General features: G+C 44.6%; 1 protein-coding gene across 3 annotated transcripts in view; it reads right to left on the bottom strand.

Annotated features, from left to right (window-relative positions):
* Positions 1 to 20,770, bottom strand: part of brf1b (BRF1 general transcription factor IIIB subunit b) — a 108,193-nt gene that overhangs the window by 22,410 nt on the left and 65,013 nt on the right. For all 3 annotated transcript variants that reach the window (XM_079831175.1, XM_079831176.1, XM_079831177.1), the window contains 4 exons: positions 18,791 to 18,855; positions 17,184 to 17,265; positions 16,723 to 16,775; positions 6,488 to 6,759 (listed from right to left, as the gene is read on the bottom strand). In XM_079831175.1, coding sequence (XP_079687301.1) covers positions 6,488 to 6,759; positions 16,723 to 16,775; positions 17,184 to 17,265; positions 18,791 to 18,855 — 472 coding nt within the window. The remainder of the gene's footprint in view (positions 1 to 6,487; positions 6,760 to 16,722; positions 16,776 to 17,183; positions 17,266 to 18,790; positions 18,856 to 20,770) is intronic.

The raw sequence follows: 20,770 nt of genomic DNA, 5'->3' as shown, positions 1-20,770 counted from the left end.
TGTAATACACTAAAACTATCCTCTAAACTGTCTCAAACACTCATATTGTTCGCCTACCACCAAACAAAACAGTGTGTGGGAGTGAGAACGCCCTGAACCGATCACACATGAAGAATTTGACATGCCGAAAAGCCTCCATGGAGCAAGTAGCAATTTTCTTCTCATTACAGGGACTGCTGCTTAGGAACAGCTTTCGCCCAAAACCTGTAGCGCTTTGTGTACGACACAGAGATCAAAACCTTGCAGTCGCAAGGAAAGTGCACAGGAGGATCTATCACCTGCAATCATAATAACATCTGTACATGCATACCTGCTCCATGCCACCAGGAGAGAGAAAAAGTTTCCATTAACGACTTCAAGTCAGTTAGGGAAGATGAGTGGGAGAAGACTCCTGCTGACACAGCTTGAGAAGTGTGCTGTGACTGAGTCAACCTCCCTCTGTGACTCTAGTGCAGATGGAAAAGAAGGGTAAGAGTGCTCGTAAGGCTTTCAAGATGGCCTCTCAGCATCACCTACAGAACCCTGGCCTTGTAACATCTGCTAATGTGAGTGACGGGTGTGGAGGAGACTCGGTGGGGAGGCCTATAGAGCACAACAGGCAAGTTTTGGAAGCAAAAATCTCATTAATTTTCTCCATATTTTAACAGAAACATATAAACCTTTCAAAACATGAGATCCAAGTGATGATATATATACGCTACCATTCAACAGTTTGGTATCCGTAAGATTTTTTTTTCTAAAGAAAATTATATTTTTATTTAACAGGGATGAATTAAATTGATCAAAAGTGACAGTAAAGACATTTATAATGTTACAAAACATTTTTTATTTCAAATAAATGCTGTTTGTTATAGCTTTCTATTCATCAAAAAATCCTGAAAAAAAGGATCTGGGTTTCCACTAAAATACTACATTTTTCAACATGAACATTTATAGGAAATATTTCTTGAGCACAGCAAGTTAGAATGATTTCTGAAGGATCGTGTGACACTAAAGACTGGAGTAATGACGCTGAATATTCCAACAAACAACTTAAAGGGGTACTTCAGCGCTGGGAAGATAAATGTGCATTTAAACTTTGTCATTTATGTAGTAGAAATGTACAATTATTTTTGAATTTGGTGCCTTCTAGACTGTGAAAAGACAGAAAATGTATTTTTGTCTAATGTGGATGAAAGACAACAACTCCCAGAATGCACTTGCTTCGCTGCCCAACGAGGCCATTCCCAAAGCCATGGCCACTGGTTATCACTTGCCCACCATGACACCGCCCCCACCGTTGTTCTGATTTTCATATTAATAAAATCATTTAGTTCAGTAAGAGAATAGACACTACAATTAAAAACTGAACGTGTCTTTTCAATAAAGTGTGAGTGAGCCGAACGAAAGTCAGATTTCATTCATCACGAGAGCGAAGAGCTGAGGTAAGCGTGGCAGTCATTCTTGACGCGCGTTTTCAGATCATGCCTATGGAAGCTTAACTTTCATAGGAATTCATTGAAAAGTTGAAACACTCACTTTGCTCCGCACCGCCCCGTTATGAATGCCCGAGCCGAGCGGCCGAGTGCATTACATTCTGTGAGTGAGACCCTAACCCTATGGGCGGGTTGATAACATGTGGAACAGCTCCTATTACTGGCTGTAGTCTCTAGCCTCTGGCTAAAAAATCCTCCGATGACGCAAAATGACGATATTTGCGTCATCGGAGGATTTTTTCCAGAAATAAAATGCATAATTCTCTCGTCTCAGGGGGACATGGTCGGCTGGAACTTTACTTTATAAAGTTCTAAATATGGTTATTTTTTCTTCACAAACGCATCGATTTGCTTCAGAAGGCCTTTATTATCCCCCGGGATCCGCGTGGAGCACGTTATTCGACGGACAGGTGCATTTTTTTTGGACTTCAAAAACAGAACAACTATTACTGCTATTATAAAGCTTGGATTAGCCAGGACTTTTTCAATATAACTCTGATTGTGTCCGTCTGAAAGAAGAATATCATATACACCTAGGATGACTTGAGGGTGAGTAAATCATGGGCTAATTTTAATTTTTGGGTAAACTATCCCTTTAATTAAACAGTCTTGTGCATTTGAGCTTTCTCTGATTTTCAAATATGTTTTGCTTCAGAGCTGGGCAGTTTTGTTCATGGCTATTTTTGACATCGCTATGAAGACAATGAATGTGAAAATACTTATAGACCCAAGAAGAATGCTAAAAAAGTGTCGCGTCATTGGTGTCAGGATGTTTTGTAACCAAAATCATTACTTAACTAAAGCAATTATAAGCAGTTTTGATCTCTAGCATTTGGCTTGTCTTGTAGATCTATGATCAACTGTGGATTTCCTTCTATTATTATTGTGATTTCATTATGGCCACTCTAAAATCCAGAGTTATTTCGAATGACCTCACAAAATTAAATGAAACAATCCAGCTGCTTTGTCTCGACCAAACATGATTCCCATCAGCAGGATGTGGCTCCCTTACTCCCGCCACCAGACATCCTCTGGACTAACAGATCTCAAACCACTGATAAATGGCATCCTCAAACAATAGAGCCCTCCATGCTGAGAGACCCAGCCTAAAACCTTTTTCACAGAGCTTAGAGGTCGAGAACCAGGCACAAGATGATCCTAAGAGGTCCTTCCTACCGTCTCATCTCACTTAGGCCTAAAGTACAACCACAAGAGATTTTCTATGACAAAAGTCTTTAGAGAACAACTTTGCTATACCGCTAGACGGTTCCATGCTGGTCCTGGGTCAATGTGGCCACGCTAGAAACAAACAAAATGACTCATTCTGCTGATCTAGTTGCTAGGAGGTGGTGACAGGCTTTTGGCGACAAGAAACTCCATTGAGACGGACTGAATGACACACTCCACAGTCGGTTGCCTTGGTTTCCTGCCCTCTAGAACGCAAGATGACGGGTTCAAACAGTATGGACATTGAGAGCCCACTGTAATAATGAGCGAAACGCCATACTGCTGGAAGTGGACTAACGTTAGGGTGGAAACAATGACATTTTAGTGTGGGAAACTGAGCCGGGTCAAACAGAAAGGGAGGATCTGCGAAACGCATCAGGGCACACAAGCTCATTGGCTATTTCCGGATGCGAAATAAATGAGAGGTGCTGTGAACTTTACTCAGTGTAGGCCCGGTAGAAAGCACATCTCAGGAACAACTCTAACTCATTCCGTCTGACCTTAAGCTAACATTTACAAATCAATCTCCACTCACGTTGTCATGGAGCTAAAAAACCAGACTGGATCTGGTAGAGAGCAGAAATACATATACTTCTTCACTCCCAAGTCCCCAGGGTTAATGCTGCTCCTCGAATCGTGAGTCTGATTTCAAAGCGGTAGCTGTTACTGTAAAACGAGGATCAGAAACAGGATCAGGCAGCACGCTGGAGCTGGGAGGTGAAGCGTTCTGTCGGGCTGTCACTTTTTCAGAGGTACGCCGAGAAGAGAGGCATAGACAGGTCATCCCTATGCATCGAGATCAGATTTACACTTCAAAAAGCCAATCCTGGCAGTTTTAAGAACGGTAAGCCTTTACTAAAAGACAAGGGTAGAAAAGGAAGGGGGTCTGAACAGGTGGAAAAAGGAGGAAAGAAATTAAAGAAAAGGAACTGGATGGCAATTATCTTCTTATCTTTCAAGAGGAGTGCTTCTCTGTTGCTGTTAGATTGGAGGTCATGCAGAGGTTTAATCTGGCAGCTGGTGTTTGAGGCTGGTAAAGGGGGATGGAAGTCCCTGATTCTACCTGGTTGGCGGAGCGTCTAAAAGGAGTCTGGGAGCTGCTAAAGGCAGTGAAGAGAAGCAACAACAGTGTCTTTATGCAAGCAAATAGATCTGTGTTAGTCTATTCAGCCCCCCAAAATAACTTATATACCAGTTCATATACCAAATATCTTCGAAGAAATGTGCTTTTATCAGCTAGAGTGAGAGTTTTCTGACAGAGAGCACTGCATGCATTGTGAATGCTGAGCAATTTCAGACATTTATTTCTGCACGCTTAGTCAATCCAGAAAGAGAAAATGGGCTACTGGCTTTTTCGAACCATTTGTTTCTAAAAGTACTGCGTGAAATATCTTAGACAGTTGCTATTTGCAAGTCGTGGGTAAAAAACTGAAAACTCTCCAATAGCAGCTCATTACAAATGTTCCCATGATTCAACAGGAGTGGGAACAAGCTCTCTCAACTGGAGCTGGAACTAAATTCTAGTTTATCGTCCAATTTGTTCCACAGTGTCATCAGAATATGATGATTTCATATTTTTACACTGGCCTCTGCTGGTTCGGCCAGTTTCTGGGGTGAACAAGGATTCTCATGAATAAACAGTTGTATAAAATTAACAAATAAATTAAATAACAATAAAACATGACTTATAAATATAAGTACCCTGTGGTCCTAAACACAGAATTCCTTAATAAAATAAGACAACTTTTACTCAATAAAAAGTAGAGCTTAGATCAGGCCCAAAAAATGAAGCCCGACCCTACCGGAGCCCATGCACGTTGTGTCCAAGCCCGGCCCGGCCCGACACATTAATTGTAATTATGAGCCCGAGCCCGAATTAAACCCGACCATTTTTTAATACGTGGGCGTTCTGACGTGAACGAGCCTGTAGTGAGCGAAGCAGAGCGGTGTGACACTCAGCTCAATAATCCGCTCTATGCCAGCGCTCCACTCATGAACCGCTCATCTGTAAAATGGCGTTCGCTCCAATCCCGCTCAGACATGACATTTATCTGTACTGTAGCCTACTATACTTGTTGTAGCCATTAAACAATGTATTTTGTTTCATATTTATCTTTAAATATTATAATGTTATTTTTTAAATATAATCTAGGCTATATTGATTATGAAAAGTGCAAAGAAAAGTGCAGAAATGATTTTGACCACTTCATTAAGTTTTGTTTTGTAGAAAGCCTTTCTTTAAAGTGAATTTCGTTTTGTATAAATTGTATCTTAATTTGAATCAATGTTTCATCAGCCAATTGCCTGGATTTAATAAATAAGAAGCAAATAGGCTATAGCAGACAATAATTGTGACATGGAGGCGCCGGAGCGATCACTTGCATTGCTCTCATAAATAAACCAAAACTCAGCAGGCTACTTGCCTCAGACATGAGAAATATGTGTATAGAAAGCTTGAAATGTCCACTTTTAAATGAAACAATTCGAAACGAAAAGAAATAGTCAAGCAAAGCGCACTTTTCACACGAGCAGCTCATGACTGGCGTCTCAGAGCGTTTCCGTTCAGAATGCTGCGCTTCATCACTACATGTGCTGTGAGTTTAACACACATTTTTAGACTAATCCTGACTTGTGCAACTTTGTACACATTTGTTTCTTAGTTGTAGTATTAGTTCTTACTTTGCTAAAAATATATATATTATTTTTGATTATGGCATAGCTGATGTAATGAAAACTGATGTAATGATGCTGAAAATTCCGCTTTGTCATCACAGGAATAAATTACATTTTAAAATATATTAAAATAGAAAACACTTATTTTAAAAAGTAATAATATTTCACAGTATTATTGTTTATTGTATTTACCATCAAATGTAGCCTTGGTAAGCAAAGAGACTCAAAAAAATCTTACCAACCCAAAACTTCTGAAAGATACTGTAACAAAATATAATAATTTAAAATATATATATATTGCATTCCCACCAGACAAAGCAAATGATAACACTAGCCAGCTATGTTTTTATATCTTCAGGGAATCCATTATATTTATATTTTTTAAAATCTCAAATGTAATAAAAAATAATGGGAAAGTTGTATAGTTTGTTTCAAACACGTTCGTGAATATACGATTGAAAAGAAAGGGGTCAGTAAATTGCCTTTTCTAAGCTTCAGGATATGATGTCTCCGGCAGCGTTCGTATGTCTGATTCATCATCATCTCACTATTCAGTATGAAATTAGTAATTATCATTAACGAAATGGACTGGAGGAAAGACATCACACAATGAGAAATTATCTTTCAACGCCAAAGTGTAGAAGTCATGATCTTGCTCTCCGTCTGTCGTATATTCATTACTTCTCTCACAGGGACGTTTGGAGCCCTGGAGGACTATTAATTGGAGAAGGGGCAGGCTCCCAGCATGCACTACAGGGTGCCAGGTGATGGCAGACAGACAGTCCTGGCACTGAATTGATGACAAGCTTTCTCCTGGTGGAAATGATTGTGAAGGTCAGCCAAAGGAGCAAAGCAAAGACAAAATGTTGAAGGCCGACAAGAAGAAAAATGTAGTCCTCCAAGGGCAAGGGAACAGCCTTTTTGATCATGTCCTTTGTGTGAGGAACAAAAGAGGCTCTTTACCACTTGGAGTGGGTCCCTGTTACTACATAAAGACAGACTTAGTGGTTTCTGGGAGTGAAAAAGTAGAAAAAGTTGCAAAGCGCAGCGTGAGCCAACAGTAACCAAGTAAAAAACAACAACAACAGATTCACTATTCATTAAATTCTCACCTCTTGCCCATGAGACTCGCGGGTTTAGCGAGCCCGAGATTGCTCTTGTTTGGCTGCTTCTTGCGGCGGGTCAACTTCTTGCGCCCAGAGCCACCGTCGGGCACTTCCTCAGCTTGCTGGGTGGTGCTGCTCCCGCTGCCCTTGCTGTTGAGGTCCCACAAAACATCGTAATTGATCTTACTGGAGATTTTTTTCTGCTCCAGCATCTTCTCTATGGCCTCTCCCGCAGTGCTGGCCAGGATCGGTTCTCGCTTCTTGGATGGCTTCTTTGGCTAGAAAAATTGGGATTAAAGTTGTTTACAGTGAAAAACAAACATTGGAGTGCTTAGATAGCTTAACACTGCAGTGCTTAGATAGCTCTGAGGGTATGTGTACACGACAACGATGTACTAAAAACAGACGACAACGTTGTCAAAATGGATCTGTGAAAATTACTAAAAAGGCTGTATTATGCATGCCAGGCCAGTAGTTGGCGGACACTTTGTCAAGAAACACCTCACGAACAGGTAATACGCATACGTGAACCAAGCGGCAATCTCCCACAGTTTCTCTTGAAGCCAATACAGAAGTGACTTAAACAGCAATTCATCGACTGGCCACTAGGGACAGGCTCCAGAATGGAGCAGAATCTCATTGAGCCTCATGTTAAAATGCCCAACTTTACAGCAGAAAAAAAAATGTTTACAGTCTGGTACAAATTGTGGTTTTGGTCTATGTGCCTATTTTTGTCCTTCATGACAACTGTGAGGGGGGTGAATTTTTTTATAACTCGTTCGTTTACATTATATAAAGCCTTAAAGTCCTGCATAATTAAGGGCGGTGACAGGTGGATAGTAGGGGTGGGAGAAAAGGTTGATGTATCGATGCATTGCGATTCGTTATCTAACGATTCAGAATCGATTCTGTGTTCAATTCAAACGGCCACTTCACCACTGTGCGCGCGTGCGGTCACTGGCCAAACAGAAAAACCTGTTGATATGCGAACGTTCTTATGCTGGTGAATTGGCTTCGTTTAAGATAAAATGGACAAACTACGACCTCCTCAGGGTCGTCGCACCCGTGGGGGCACGTTTCCTGATGAGAGGGTTCAACACCCGCACGTTTTATGCAGTTTTGTACAAACGCCTTACAGCAGTTGCTCCTCTGTTTCTCTGGGCGCTCTGTGTCTGCGCTCACTGCAGCTGACTCCCCATTTCAAAAATGTATTTTGCCTATTAAATGCAAAGTTTTTAATTTCAAAAAAAGTTTTTAATTTTCATGCGGTGGCCGGGGCATAAACCTACCAACCTCCGTGGCATCGAATATTGCTGAACTACTGCACAATGTTTCAAACGAATGGAAAATTCTGAACAAAGACTTCGTTTTGGTGAGTGATTCGTTAAATGTCTCTAACATGACTGTTGCGGCTCTGCAAGTTTTCTCATGTGAGATGTTATGCACACACACTGAATTTGGCTTCTCAGCGAGTGATTGTTCTTTGCAATTGTATGGCTTCCTATGTTTCATTAGAGCTTGTTAATCTTGAATATAAAATAAAAGTATTGAAAGAAATCTTCATAATAATTTTTAATATGGCAATACTGTCAAACAGATATTCTAACTATAAAACAAAAAACATATTTGCTCCAATTTTGGTTAAAAAGTAAAGTTCATATATTTGCACAGCAGGATAATTAGTTACCAAAAATGTATGTTAAGAATTGTTTTGGGAATCGGATCGTTACTCCCAGAATCGGAATCGGATCGAATCGTTAAGTGCCTTAAAGGTCCCATGGCATGGCATTTTTCTATTATTTTATAATGTTTCCTGAGGTGTACTTATATTGTTAGTATGACTTTTACATCATAAAATGTCATAATTTAGAAATAAAAGGCATTTTTTCTATACTGCTGTTTGCCCTGTGGCTGAATGCCCTGCTTCAAGAGGCGTGTCTGCTGTGAGACTTCAGTAAAAACGCCCACTGTTGTGATTGGCTGACATCTTTGCATTTTAAATGAGCGGAGGGGGCGTGGTTTAACGAGGTCTACGAGGCACGAGCAGGCACGAGCTGCTGCCAGAGAGACGGATGGACCTGAGTTCACTTCACATCAGTTCTCAGCATGTCTGAACTGTTTTAGTTACAGCATATACTTCAGGTTATTAGTCTATTTCTAGTCGGAGGGACTGTCACTCATGTCAGAAAGTTAGTAACTTTAGTAAATTATGGATCAGTGCTGACTGGAGACGCGAACCGTTTAGAACGATTCAGTCCGATTTGGTGAACTGATTCGGTTCACTAAAAAGAACTGGTTCAAAAGAAAGATCGTTCGCGAACCGGACATCACTAATGTACCAGAGATGGAGCTCAGCGATTGCTAACAAAGTTATTTATAGTAACTACTGAGTTATGAGAGCGCTGTCAGTCAGCGCGAGTTTATTGTGTTTGTATCTGAGAGTTCTGAATAAACACGAGTCCCAGTCACACCGAGTCCGTCTTCATCATTATTACCAACTTTGTAACACATGCAAAGTACCATTACAGCTGTCGAGATGAACGAGTTAAAAGTAAGTGTTGATAATAGCATTATTTTTAAAATAAAATAAAAGCGTCAGTGACGCGCGTTGAGTACACAGCGCAAACAAAGACACAACAGCAGTAATCGAATGTAATCCAGTTTATTTTGGGGCTAGGCTGGCTAGCCCGGATATGCTCACGCTTACCCCCCTTCTGCTTAATCTCACGCCGCGTTTGGTGCCTCCGCTGTGGGCCAGATGCAGTACTGGGGGTCGGGGATGTTAAAGGCCACCGGCCAGTGCAGCCCGATCTTCGGCGTGTGTGAGGTTTATCTCTAAAGATGTGGCTCTGCCGATGTTGAGCAGAAACTCATGACTGTATGCACATTTTAGAACCGATAGACGCGACGAGGACGTACAAAAACACTGACTCACAAGATAGAAAACACGAAAACACCGTTCTGTCGGGAGAGAGAGAAGCCGCATTGTGTGCACGAATAATAAATAATTTGCTACACATCAGAAATCACTGATCACAGATCAGAAGGAACTGAAAAAAGACTTCTGTTTTCATATGTACATCCAAACACTGAGAAACTGCCAGCGTTCACTCGTTCACAAGCAATGATCTCTCGAGCGTTTGCATGGGCGTGCCAGATTCTCTGGGCGGAGGAAAGGGAGGTAACCGTTCCTGCTTGGACGTCAAACCAGGAGACTTCAGGATTGGCTCGTCTGGCCTGTCATTTTCTCAAAGGCAGAGAAAGACAGCCAGAACTCGGGTTTACACCGATCAACATTTCTATCCACTTGGGGACAATATTCAGGCTAGGGGAACAATAGGTTAGTGTCGTAACCCCGGTTCTCTGAAACATCGAGTGGAGAGATCCACCTATGGGAAGGGCATCCGTACCTGACCTCTGCAGAATCATCCAATTGCACCAAGTCTGGCAAGACAGACAGGAGCGCGCAGCCAATGCCCGTTAAGGCCCCGCCCCTTACCTGCGGGCATATATAGCCTGCACGCGCTACTGTATTCCAGTAAGAATATTCGCTTCTCGTGCAGCAAGCGGGGCAAGGCTGGTGGATCTCTCCACTCGATGTTTCAGAGAACCGTGGTTACGACAGTAACCTATTGTTCTCTTTCATCATCTCGTGTTCGAGATCCACCTATGGGAGAGACATGGACAGCTCCCCGATTGCCCATTATACTCACAGTGAGGTTCTGTTAGCCAGAAAAAGACGGTCACCCCAAGGGGGCGGTGCTTGACACGTCTCATATTCATGAACCCGCCACACCGACGCACACACGTAACTGCGGTGTGCAAGCAGGACATGAAATGTGTGTGGCACACACAAGAGAAGGCAGGGTTAGGAAGACCCCACCTCCAAAACCGAATGTGCTACCGGAGTTTTGGTAACATCCAGCCTATAGTAACGCACAAACGTATGGGGAGAAGCCCAACTGGCAGCAGAGCAGATATCCTGCAGTGATACTCCCCTGAACAGAGCCCAAGAGGCGGCTAAGCCCCTCGCGGAATGAGCTCTGATGTCCCCTGGAGGTTGCACTCCCTTTAATTCGTAAGCCAAAATGATAGCGTCCACAAGCCAATGCGAAAGGCGTTGTTTAGACAGGGGATCCCCTTTGTGGGGAGGGGCCCATGAAACAAAGAGTTGATCACTCTTCCGGAATGCACTGGTCCTAGCCAAATACGTCTGTAACGCACGGACCGGACACAGAGCATTTAACCTTTGATCCTCCGCGGAGGAAAAGGGCGGAGGGTGAAAAGCGGACAGCTCCAATACCCCCGATGTGAATGCAGGAAAACATTTCGGCATGAAGGCTGGATTAGGTTTAAGGAAAACCTTATTTCCGCCCAGAGAGAATTTAATGCACGAGGGGTGAACCGAGAGTGCATGTAACTCACTGACACGTTTGGCAGACGCCAAGGCCAAGAGCAAAGCTGTCTTAAAGGACAGCAACTTTAGGGAAATATCCCCCAGTGGCTCAAAAGGGAATTGAGACAGAGCTTCCAGCACCAAGGAGAGGTCCCATTCAGGGATCGTTCCCTTAATGACTGGCAACAAGCGGCGGGCACCCTTCATAAATCTGCGGATTAGAAGATGCTGCCCAACCGTTGAGCCCTCAAAACCCACATGACAAGCAGAGATAGCTGCCAGATAGACCTTAATAGTGGAAAAGGACCTTCCTTTATCCATAAGGTCTTGGAGGAAACACAAAACATCAGAGACTGAGCACTGATATGACGTGAGACCCCGCCCATCACACCACTCATCGAACACTTGCCACTTATAAGGACCGTGTAGAAACAGCCCTGGCATTCTGTATAGTAGCCACCACGCGCGGGGGAAGCCCTAACGCGCTCAGGTTCGTCCTTTCATGGGCCAGGCCCAGAGAGCTACCCTGTCCGGGTGTGGATGATAAATCTCCCCGTTCGCTTGAGACAATAGGTCCGTGCGGAGGGGGAGGCGCCACGGCTGAGCATGTAACAGAGGGATTATCTCCGCCAGCCAGGGCGCTTTGGGCCACCTGGGAGCTATCAGGATGAGAGACAGCCCCCCCTCTCTCACCCTGGCCAGTGTAGGAATTATCAAGCACAGGGGAGGAAAGGCATACAGCAGCACTTTGGGCCACGGGTGGGCCAGTGCATCCACCCCGAGGGGCGCGTCCAAGTCCTTTAGCGAGAAGAACATAGGACAATGGCTGTTTTCGCGCGAGGCGAATAGATCTACGGACGCCTGTCCGAATCTCATCCATATCATGCTCACTATCTGAGGGTGAATGCGCCAATCTCCGAAGAGCGGGTTCCCCCTCGATAGAAGATCCGCGCCTCTGTTCAGAATTCCCGGAACATGAGTCGCGCGTAACGACAGGAAAAAACGTCTGCTCCATACCAGCAGCTTGTAAGCTAGGGCATGAAGTTTCGACGAGCGCACGCCGCCTTGATGATTGATATAAGCCACTGCCGTGGTATTGTCGCAGCGTACGAGCACATGATGTCCCTGCAGACGAGGCAGAAAATGATTCAGAGCCTTCCAAATGGTCAGAAGCTCTAAATAATTGATGTGCTCTGAACGTAGTTTGTTCGGCCACAAACCGTTCACAGTTCTGCCCTCTTGGGTGGCACCCCAGCCTGTTAAGGACGCATCCGTCGTCACAACTTTCCGCAACATTACCGTCCCCAGGACGGTACCTTGTGCGTAAAAGTCTGTGCTCCTCCAGTGGCGCAGAGCTGCGGCGCAGGTGCGCGTCACTGTTACCGAGCGACAGAGATTGTGTAACGGGCTGAAATGTAGTGACGAAACCCATTTCATGAACGCCCTCATCCTCAGGAGTCCTAGTGGCAAAACCTGGATAGATGAAGCCATAAGACCCTGTAGTCTGAGGCATGTGCGATATTGCACCTTCGCCCCCTCCCTGAACTGCGATAGACAGTTCATCAGAGAGAGAACGCGCTCCTGAGAGAGACGCGCTCGCATGGAGACTGAGTTCAGCTCCAGGCCCAAGAAGATCACATTCTGGCTGGGTGCAAAATTGCTTTTGTTCACATTCACCCTGAAGCCCAGGGATGTGATGTGCGCGAGCACACGGCAGGTGTCCTGCAACACCTTTTCCTTCGAGTCGGCTATGATGAGCCAATCGTCTATGTATGTCAAAATCCGTAGACCAGACATTCTCAGGGGAGTCAAGCCCGCTTCCGCGCACAGACAGAAGGACCGTGGGCTTAGACTAAAACCAAATGGCAGGACCGTGAATTCGTAACAAACGAATTGCTTAAAATGCTTTATGTGGAAAAAAGCATCTTTCAGGTCGACCGATGTGAACCAGTCGTTCTGTTTTATGGCGCGGGCGAGCGAACCATGAGTTAACATTCTGAAATTGTATTTCCTTAAATGTTTGTTCAACACTCTGAGGTCCAGAATGGGACGGAGAGAACCGTCCTTCTTTGGGACCAGGAAATAACGAGAATAAAAACCCTGGTTTATCAGATTGGGGGGAACCACCTGAATCGCACGTTTGCTCAGAAGGGAGGAGATTTCCTCCTTCAGAACGTGGGCAGTGCTCTCTTCTGTGTGTGAAAAGAGAACACTGCTGAACCACGGGGGTTTCATAGCAAACTGCAGACGATAGCCCTGCACTATTGTGCGCATCACCCATTCTGGTGCCGCTGCAGCTCGCCAAACTGACGCACGGCTCGCGAGCGTACCCACCCGAGCGATGCCGGCTTCGTGTGTGCCCAGCTGGCTTATTTGTGATGCAATGACGCCCTCTAGTGGGGAAACTAGGAACTGCATGTGTGGGTTCAGAGAGCTGTCCGCCCTTTGCAGAGAAAAGTGATTTCCCTGCAGAGGGAGGACATCCCTCTGTAACGAATTCATTTGATTCGTTTGATTTAATGTGTTTGTGTTTTTTTGTGTGTTTTGTTTTCGGGGAAACAATGGGGCCGAAGCCTTTATTAGCTGAGTGAGGGGAACACAACATGTGCGGTGTGGTGACACTGCTTTTGAACACATCCTCACAACAGACCCCTTGAACGGGGGAGAACACACAACGTCCACTGAACACATGGGAGGGGGGGACCCTCCAGAAGTGACCCGTCGTCTTTTGGACGGGGGCTCTAGTGCGGGAAGCGAGTCCAGAGAGCTTGTCGCTCGAGAACATGGACCCCAAACCCACATCGGCCAAACATCAGGCAGGCCGCTTGCGTTTGGAGTCGCTGGGGGTAGAGCTTGGGGGTTTTCCCGCGGCGGCAGCAGCAGTAGGTTTCCCCCAGGGCTTGGTCGAGGGTGGGTTGCTCTGCCGTTGCGGGCCGGGCTTGTTGCGGGGCCTTTCCTTGCCCTGATGAAAGTGACGCGCCGGGGCCGGCGGGTTAGGCAAACACGCAGGGGGCGCCTGGCGTGGAGCCGCCTTCCTAGGAAGACATAACTTAAAAGCCTCGTCCTCCTTCTTTTTGTCGTCGCACCGCTGTTGCATTAGTGCGACGGCGGGCCCAAAGAGAGCCCGGCTGGGCTCTAACGGGGCGCCTGCGATGCGCCTCTTCTCGCTGACAGATTGAGCCAGGCCTGACAGATTGAGCCAGAGCGCGCGCTCCCCTACAACAGAAAGCGCCATGGAGCGCCCGCAGGCTTGGACGGCCTGACGAGCGTTGCGGAGGACGAGATCGTTCACCGTGATGATCTCCTTCCACAGTGAAGGGGAGGGAGATCCCTTGTCGAGCTGTTGGCCCAGGTCTTCTAGGATTTCCGCCTGGTAGGCAGAAAGGAGCGAAGAGACGTTAAGGGCTCTAACAGCCAAGGCCGATGATTTGTAGGCGGCCTGGTGCACCGAGGCAGAAAAACGGTCCATCTTACTAGGAAGAACCGGTTTAGGGGGGGCGAGCAGCCCTCCCTGGGCTGGAATGAGGTGCCTGGCGATAGAGGGCTCTATAGCGGGCGGCTCACCCATGCCAAGAGCCGCCATGTCTTTAACCTCCAGGCCCGCGAGACCGTGTTTGAAGTCGAGCGGATCCTTCCAGTAATGTTTCATGTGCTTAGCACATGCTGGAACGGCGGGAAAGAGTTGCTTCCTTGGGCCAGGAGGCGCTCCCAACACTTTCCCATCATAAATGTCTCTCTCCTGGTCGGTGGCGTTCTGTGGAGCCGGCCACTCAATATTGAGACGAGCGGCCGCTCGTTCACAAACATCCAGGAGAATAGACTGGGAGGCCGCGGGGACGCTGGCCTGGGGAATACCAGAGGGCGGGATGGCATCCTCGTCCTCGGAGACCCCGAGAAGGCCCGCGTCGTCGTCGTCGTCACCGGACCCAGCCGGTTCGTCGACGAGCGGGAGGTTGCCCACGAAGATGTCCTCTTCTGGGAACTCAGAGTTAGGCTGATCAGCCCAAACAAGAGAAGTCGCGTCCCGGGAGGCCCCCGGTGGCGCGCTGTCGTCACCGTGTCTCACGTCCGAATCCGAAAAGTCGAGCTCGCCGCACTGGGTAGCAGCAACTTTAAGGCGGCGTCGCAGTAGTTTCCTAGGCAGCACGAGGCAGTGGCTGCAGTTCTCCGGATTCTCCAAGGCCTCTTCCGCGTGCTTGAGGCCCAAGCAAACCACGCAGAACGAGTGAAGGTCCTTAGCGGCGATAAGCGCACCACACGCCGGGCAGGCCCGTGACAAGCTGGTGGCAGAGGAAGCAGGGATAGAGAGCGACATACCGGCGAAAAACGTAGAGAAATCCGTGGCGGGCAGCCGTGGGACAGGAAAACGTGAGAGCGTGGGCGGCTCCGAGAGCAGACACAGACAATCTGGCGGAATAGAAAACTGTCACGCCTGGCGGAGGCTGATCGAAAGGATATTTCCTCCTGTAGACAGTTAGTGAGCAGGGTCAATTCAACCGAGCTGTGTACAAGCAGAGATCGCGAGAAGCGAATGTCAACTGGAATACAGTAGCGCGTGCAGGCTATATATGCCCGCAGGTAAGGGGCGGGGCCTTACCGGGCATTGGCTGCGCGCTCCTGTCTGTCTTGCCAGACTTGGTGCAATTGGATGCTTCTGCAGAGGTCAGGTACGGATGCCCTTCCCATAGGTGGATCTCGAACACGAGATGATGAAAGAGAACTCATATTAATGTTGAAAAACCTTCCTGATTTTTCAGGAAAAACCTGAAAAAACTTAAAGGTCCATGGGACCTTTAAGATTCCCACCCCTAGTGGATAGCCATTTGTCTGCTGTCTGTTAGTCATCGCGTCACCTTAACTCCGCCCACGTCCTGCCTAATTGCCCATTTTCTATTATCCGGGAGGGACACGCGATGATGCGCAGCCAAGATGGCAACGGCCAGCTCGTCCCTACTTTCCACTTCAAAACTGCTCTTCAGAATCCTATGGGTGACGTCACGGACACTACGTTCATATTTTTTTACAGTCTATGGCGTGAACATGAAATATGCATGCGCATGATGTTTGCTGTTTACACGGAGATAGTAAAGGCAATCGTTTGCCAAACTTTGCAATTTGAAACCCATGTTCAAAAGCTTGTGTTTTCAGGCCCCCAAATGTTGTCGTCATGTAAATGATTGGCCAAAATGCATCAAGTTTTCCATTTTCAGTTAAAAACGGTGTAGTGTAAACATACCCTAAATCATAACGAAGAGTCCTTTGACTTTCTAAAACAGTTTCTGAAGGCTAAAAAGCATGCTGTTCATTTATTAAGTGGGTATTTCTAAATTTTGGGGGGGCATCTGGGTATCATTTAAACAGTGCATTTTCTCCTTTAGGTCTTGATATAATGATGTCAGACCAACAGCTGTCAACAACAAGGTGACAGAATCCCATTAGTAGCCTGGAAAAGCAATCAAGCTCATCTGATCTGGTCACTGCTGACCATGTTTCTCGTGTACCAAAGTGTAACAAGTCTCTTCACAGTCAGCAAGTGGACGACTGTATCTGAAATTGCTATCAGGCTCAAGGCACCTCATTAGAGGTGCAGAGCAGGGCTGGCTAATCCAACCCCAACTGGGAGTCATGGTGCAGATGTCAGAGCAGACAGGTTAAGGAGAGACGACACTGAAAGCCTGGGGTGAAACCAGAGGAGCAAATGAAGTTAAAATGGAAAATATGCTGTCTCCTAGGATCCCTAGCTGCTGAGTGTCTGAAGACCACGGAATGGGAGAGAAGCCCATGTCGACACAAGTAAGATCCAGACACACACACACACACACACACACACACATGACTTACTCACCTTCTCCTTATAGGTCCCTTGTTCCTTCTCTTTAGCTATTTTTTCTTCTTTTTCTAAAAATAAATAAATAAATAAAACCAAATGGCTTTATCAAATGGAGTAGATACAAAAAAGCAATACAAAATAAAGGGCTTTAAAAACTCAACAAACTTTTTAAAGGTTGAGCAGATTAACTTCAGAAGGTCAGTCTTTTAGTTATCACAGGTATTTTCCATTTACGTATTCTCAAAAATCGAGCCTAATCGCACAAGGTTACATCGTGAGATGAAATTGCAGAAAGTAGTTCACTGTGCCAATTGAGTATTAAAAAAACAAAATCCTTCCTTTCACTGGATTTTTTTTATCTCTGTGGCTGAGCAGTGTCTTAGTTAGACACATGCCTCTGACGTCAAATCGGATGTATGAGTATGTATTGTGTTAATAAATGCAAATGTATTAAGCTGCTTCTCCTTTTTGCTTACCTTTCTGTTCCCTCAAATACTCCTCATTTTGCTTCATCCACAGCTCTGTCTTCGCCTCCACCTCTATCTCGTTCAGAATGTACTGTAAGAAGATTACAGTGCTATGCTGATAAGTAATGCTAAGAGGTGATAATTTGTGAATCTGGGATGCAGGACATCAGGCATCAGTTTTTTGAACTTCACATGACCTGCTAAAGTTCAGCAGAAGTTTAAAGCTCCATTCTCGGAGCAACACAGTATCAGTATATGTGACAACATTTAGTGAGATGTACACGGATCAGGCATAACATTATGACCATTATGAACATTATGGGTCATTTATGCAGTATAAATGTGAAATTATTTTTGAATTTGGTGCCTTCTAGACTGAGAAAAGATAGAAAGTGCATTTTTGTCTCATGTGGATGAAAGACAACAACTCCCAGAATGCACTTGCTTCGCTGCCCTACGAGGCCACTCCGTACACCATCGTTTTGATCTTCATAGTAATACAATAATTTCGTTAAGTTAGAGAATAAACACTGCAATTAAAAACTGAATGTGTCTTCAATAAAGTGTGAGTGAGCCGAACGAAAGTCACGGCACAGACGCAGCAGTGTCAGATTTCATTCCTCATGAAGAGCTGAGCAGAGCTGAGGTAACGTTAAGCGTTAAACACTCACTTTACTATGCACCGCGCTCCGTTATTATGATTGTTATTATGATTGTCCGTGCGGCCGTCTGTGTCTTACACTCTGTGCGTGAGATCCCTCCCCTGTGGGCGGGTTGAAACACATACGGAACAGCTCCATCTAGTGGCTGTAGGCTTTGTCTCTGGCCAAAAAATCCTCCTCCGACGCAAAATGACGATATTTGCGTCAATCGGAGGAATTTTTCCAGAAATAAAATGCATAGTTCTCTCGTCTCAGGGGGATATGAGGGGGGAAAGTACCATCATTTGAATATACTACTGGGTTTCTACTGATACAAAGACTAATGCTAAATCACTGAAGTTACACTTTAAGCACATCCCACAGATGCTCGACTGGATTGAGATCTGGGGAATTTGGAGGCCAAGTCAACACCTCAAACTCGTTGTTGTGCTCCTCAAACCATTCCTGAACCGTTTCCATAAAAGGGTGTAACATCCACATGGATGGCAGGACCCAAGGTTTCCCAGCAGAACTTTGTCCAAAGCATCACACTGCCTCCGCCGGCTTGCCTTCTTCCCATAGTGCATCCTGGTGCCATGTGTTCCCCAGGTAAGAGATGCAAACGCACCCGGCCATCCACGTGATGTAAAAGAAAACGTGATTCATCAGACCAGGCCACCTTCTTCCATTGCTCCGTGGCCCAGTTCTGATGTTCACATGCCCACTGTTGGTGCTTTCAGCGGTGGACATGGGTCAGCATGGGCACCCTGACTGGTCTGCGGCTATGTAGCCCCATCAGTTTTATTCACTTCACCTGTCATAATGTTTTGCCTGATTGGTGTATGTCTTATTATCTTACACAGTTTTCTCAAGTAAATGTATCTTCTTGTAAAGATGTTTTTAATTTTTTTACAAAAAGACAAAAAAACTGATTAGAAAACGATTTTTGCAGGGTAAGATGAAGCGAATACATACCTTTTCAATTTCATCTTCATCAATCCCATTTAGATCTAGTTCCCCATTATCTGATTTATCTTCCACTACAGAAAGACAAAGATACATACATTAACAACATGAGAAAAAAATAATGAAAGGAGTCTGATGCACGTGACACAGTGTTTACCATCAGACAGCATGCAAGATATTCAGGCGGGTTTCTATTTCAGAATGAAACTGAAGATAATCGTCCTGCTTGACTGCAGTCCACAGCTGTCAGAGATGGTACACTGACTATACGGGAAGTACTTTGGTGGCATTCTCTCAATAATGCACGCACTGCCAGCTCTTTGTTGTGTAATTGCCATTAATAGGCTTAGCAGTGATTTTAAAGGATTTTGTGTGTGCCTCAAATACTTTCCAAATTGTCTTGAAATCCACGGTGTCACATTTATTAATCCCTAAATTAAAATCTCATACCGAGGCAAAAATTAACAGCAACGTTACTGTATGATAATACAATGCTCTCAGGTTCACATAAATGTGTGTTATAAACACCACCTGAATACAATTAGCATGTTTCAGTAGGAAAATATCAATATAAATGAGAAGAGGGAAAGAAGAGGGAGCTGTAAATAGACATGATGAAAGAAAACAGTCACAATATAAAGCAGCATCTCTGCCTGTAAATGGGAATCTAATGAGTAGAGAATTAAAAACACGTGAACTTTTGGAATGCAATAATCAATAGTGTTTACTCATGATGGATCAAGTATAAACTATCTAAATAACACAAAAGAAACACTCTGATTCTGATTACTATTTCTATTAAGTTTTGCGTGATCTATCCATGTTAACCTTTACTTAGATTTAAAAATCTAAGCAAGGATTAAACTAAAGCAAACAGTGACTTTCTATGTAACTTATTTTCATATGACAAAAGTGCCTTTTTCCAAATACGAAGATCTGCAAAAGTTGGCCTGGGAAAAGTGTGATTGGATTGGTGGAGCCTCGGTGGATCAGGACCAGATGTTCATTAATTGAACATGGAAAGATCTGAACGTCGTCTTTACTGTGGCCATCCAACTCGCATTCGCATGCTCTGACGTTCTCACAGCAAGACTGGCCAGGGAGAACAGATTTAAATATCTGAACTGAGACAAACGAAAATGGGTCACAATCTGCCCTCATCTCAGACTCGCACACTTGCATGTGTGAGGTTTATGACACATCACACAACTTCAAAGGCTGTAGTCTCCAGTATCATTTGAGATACAAACCTCAACATTACCTTCTAAATAGAGATTCTAACTCCCGTTTGACCCAAACAGTGAAAAATAAAAACTATTTTTATACATTTTTATACATCGAACATTACTTCAACAGTTAAATGATATTAAAATAAAATATGATTATAAAACGAAAAACAAAATTTACACAGAATAAATGTATTAAAATGGTAACACTTTACATCAAGGTCTCATTTGTTAACATTACATTATTAGTATTAACTAACATGAACTAAAAATTAGCAATGCATTTGTTACAGTATTTATTCAACTTTGTTAGTTAATAAAAATACAGCTGTCCATTGTTTGTTCATGTTAGTTTACAGTGCATTAACTAATAGTAACAATTACAACATTTGATTTCCATAATGTATTAGTAAATATTGAAATTTAAGGTGCACTGTGTGTACAGTGACGTAAGACCTGGCTCTGTTGTGGCTCTCAGCCTGTGGAAAAGCAAACGGTTCTTAGAAGGCTCCTCAGTCGAACCAACTATGAACTGGGATTAGCACTGGCTCTGAACTAGCACCCGGTTCATTCTGGTGGAAAAGGGGTATGACTGAACTAGGGAGCTGATTGAGACACTGTCATATCATGAACACAGACACTCAAAGGGTATTCATGGCAACCCGTCAAAATAAAAGTTTGGTTTAACGTGAAGAAATTGACTACAGATTGTAGCCTACAGTCAATTTAGCTACGTCTCTATGTAATAATAATATGTCTCTAC

The sequence above is a fragment of the Gobio gobio genome (assembly GCF_949357685.1).
Source record: "Gobio gobio genome assembly, chromosome: 12".
Lineage (NCBI taxonomy): Eukaryota > Metazoa > Chordata > Actinopteri > Cypriniformes > Gobionidae > Gobio > Gobio gobio.
This window is presented reverse-complemented; position numbering and strand designations above follow the sequence as displayed.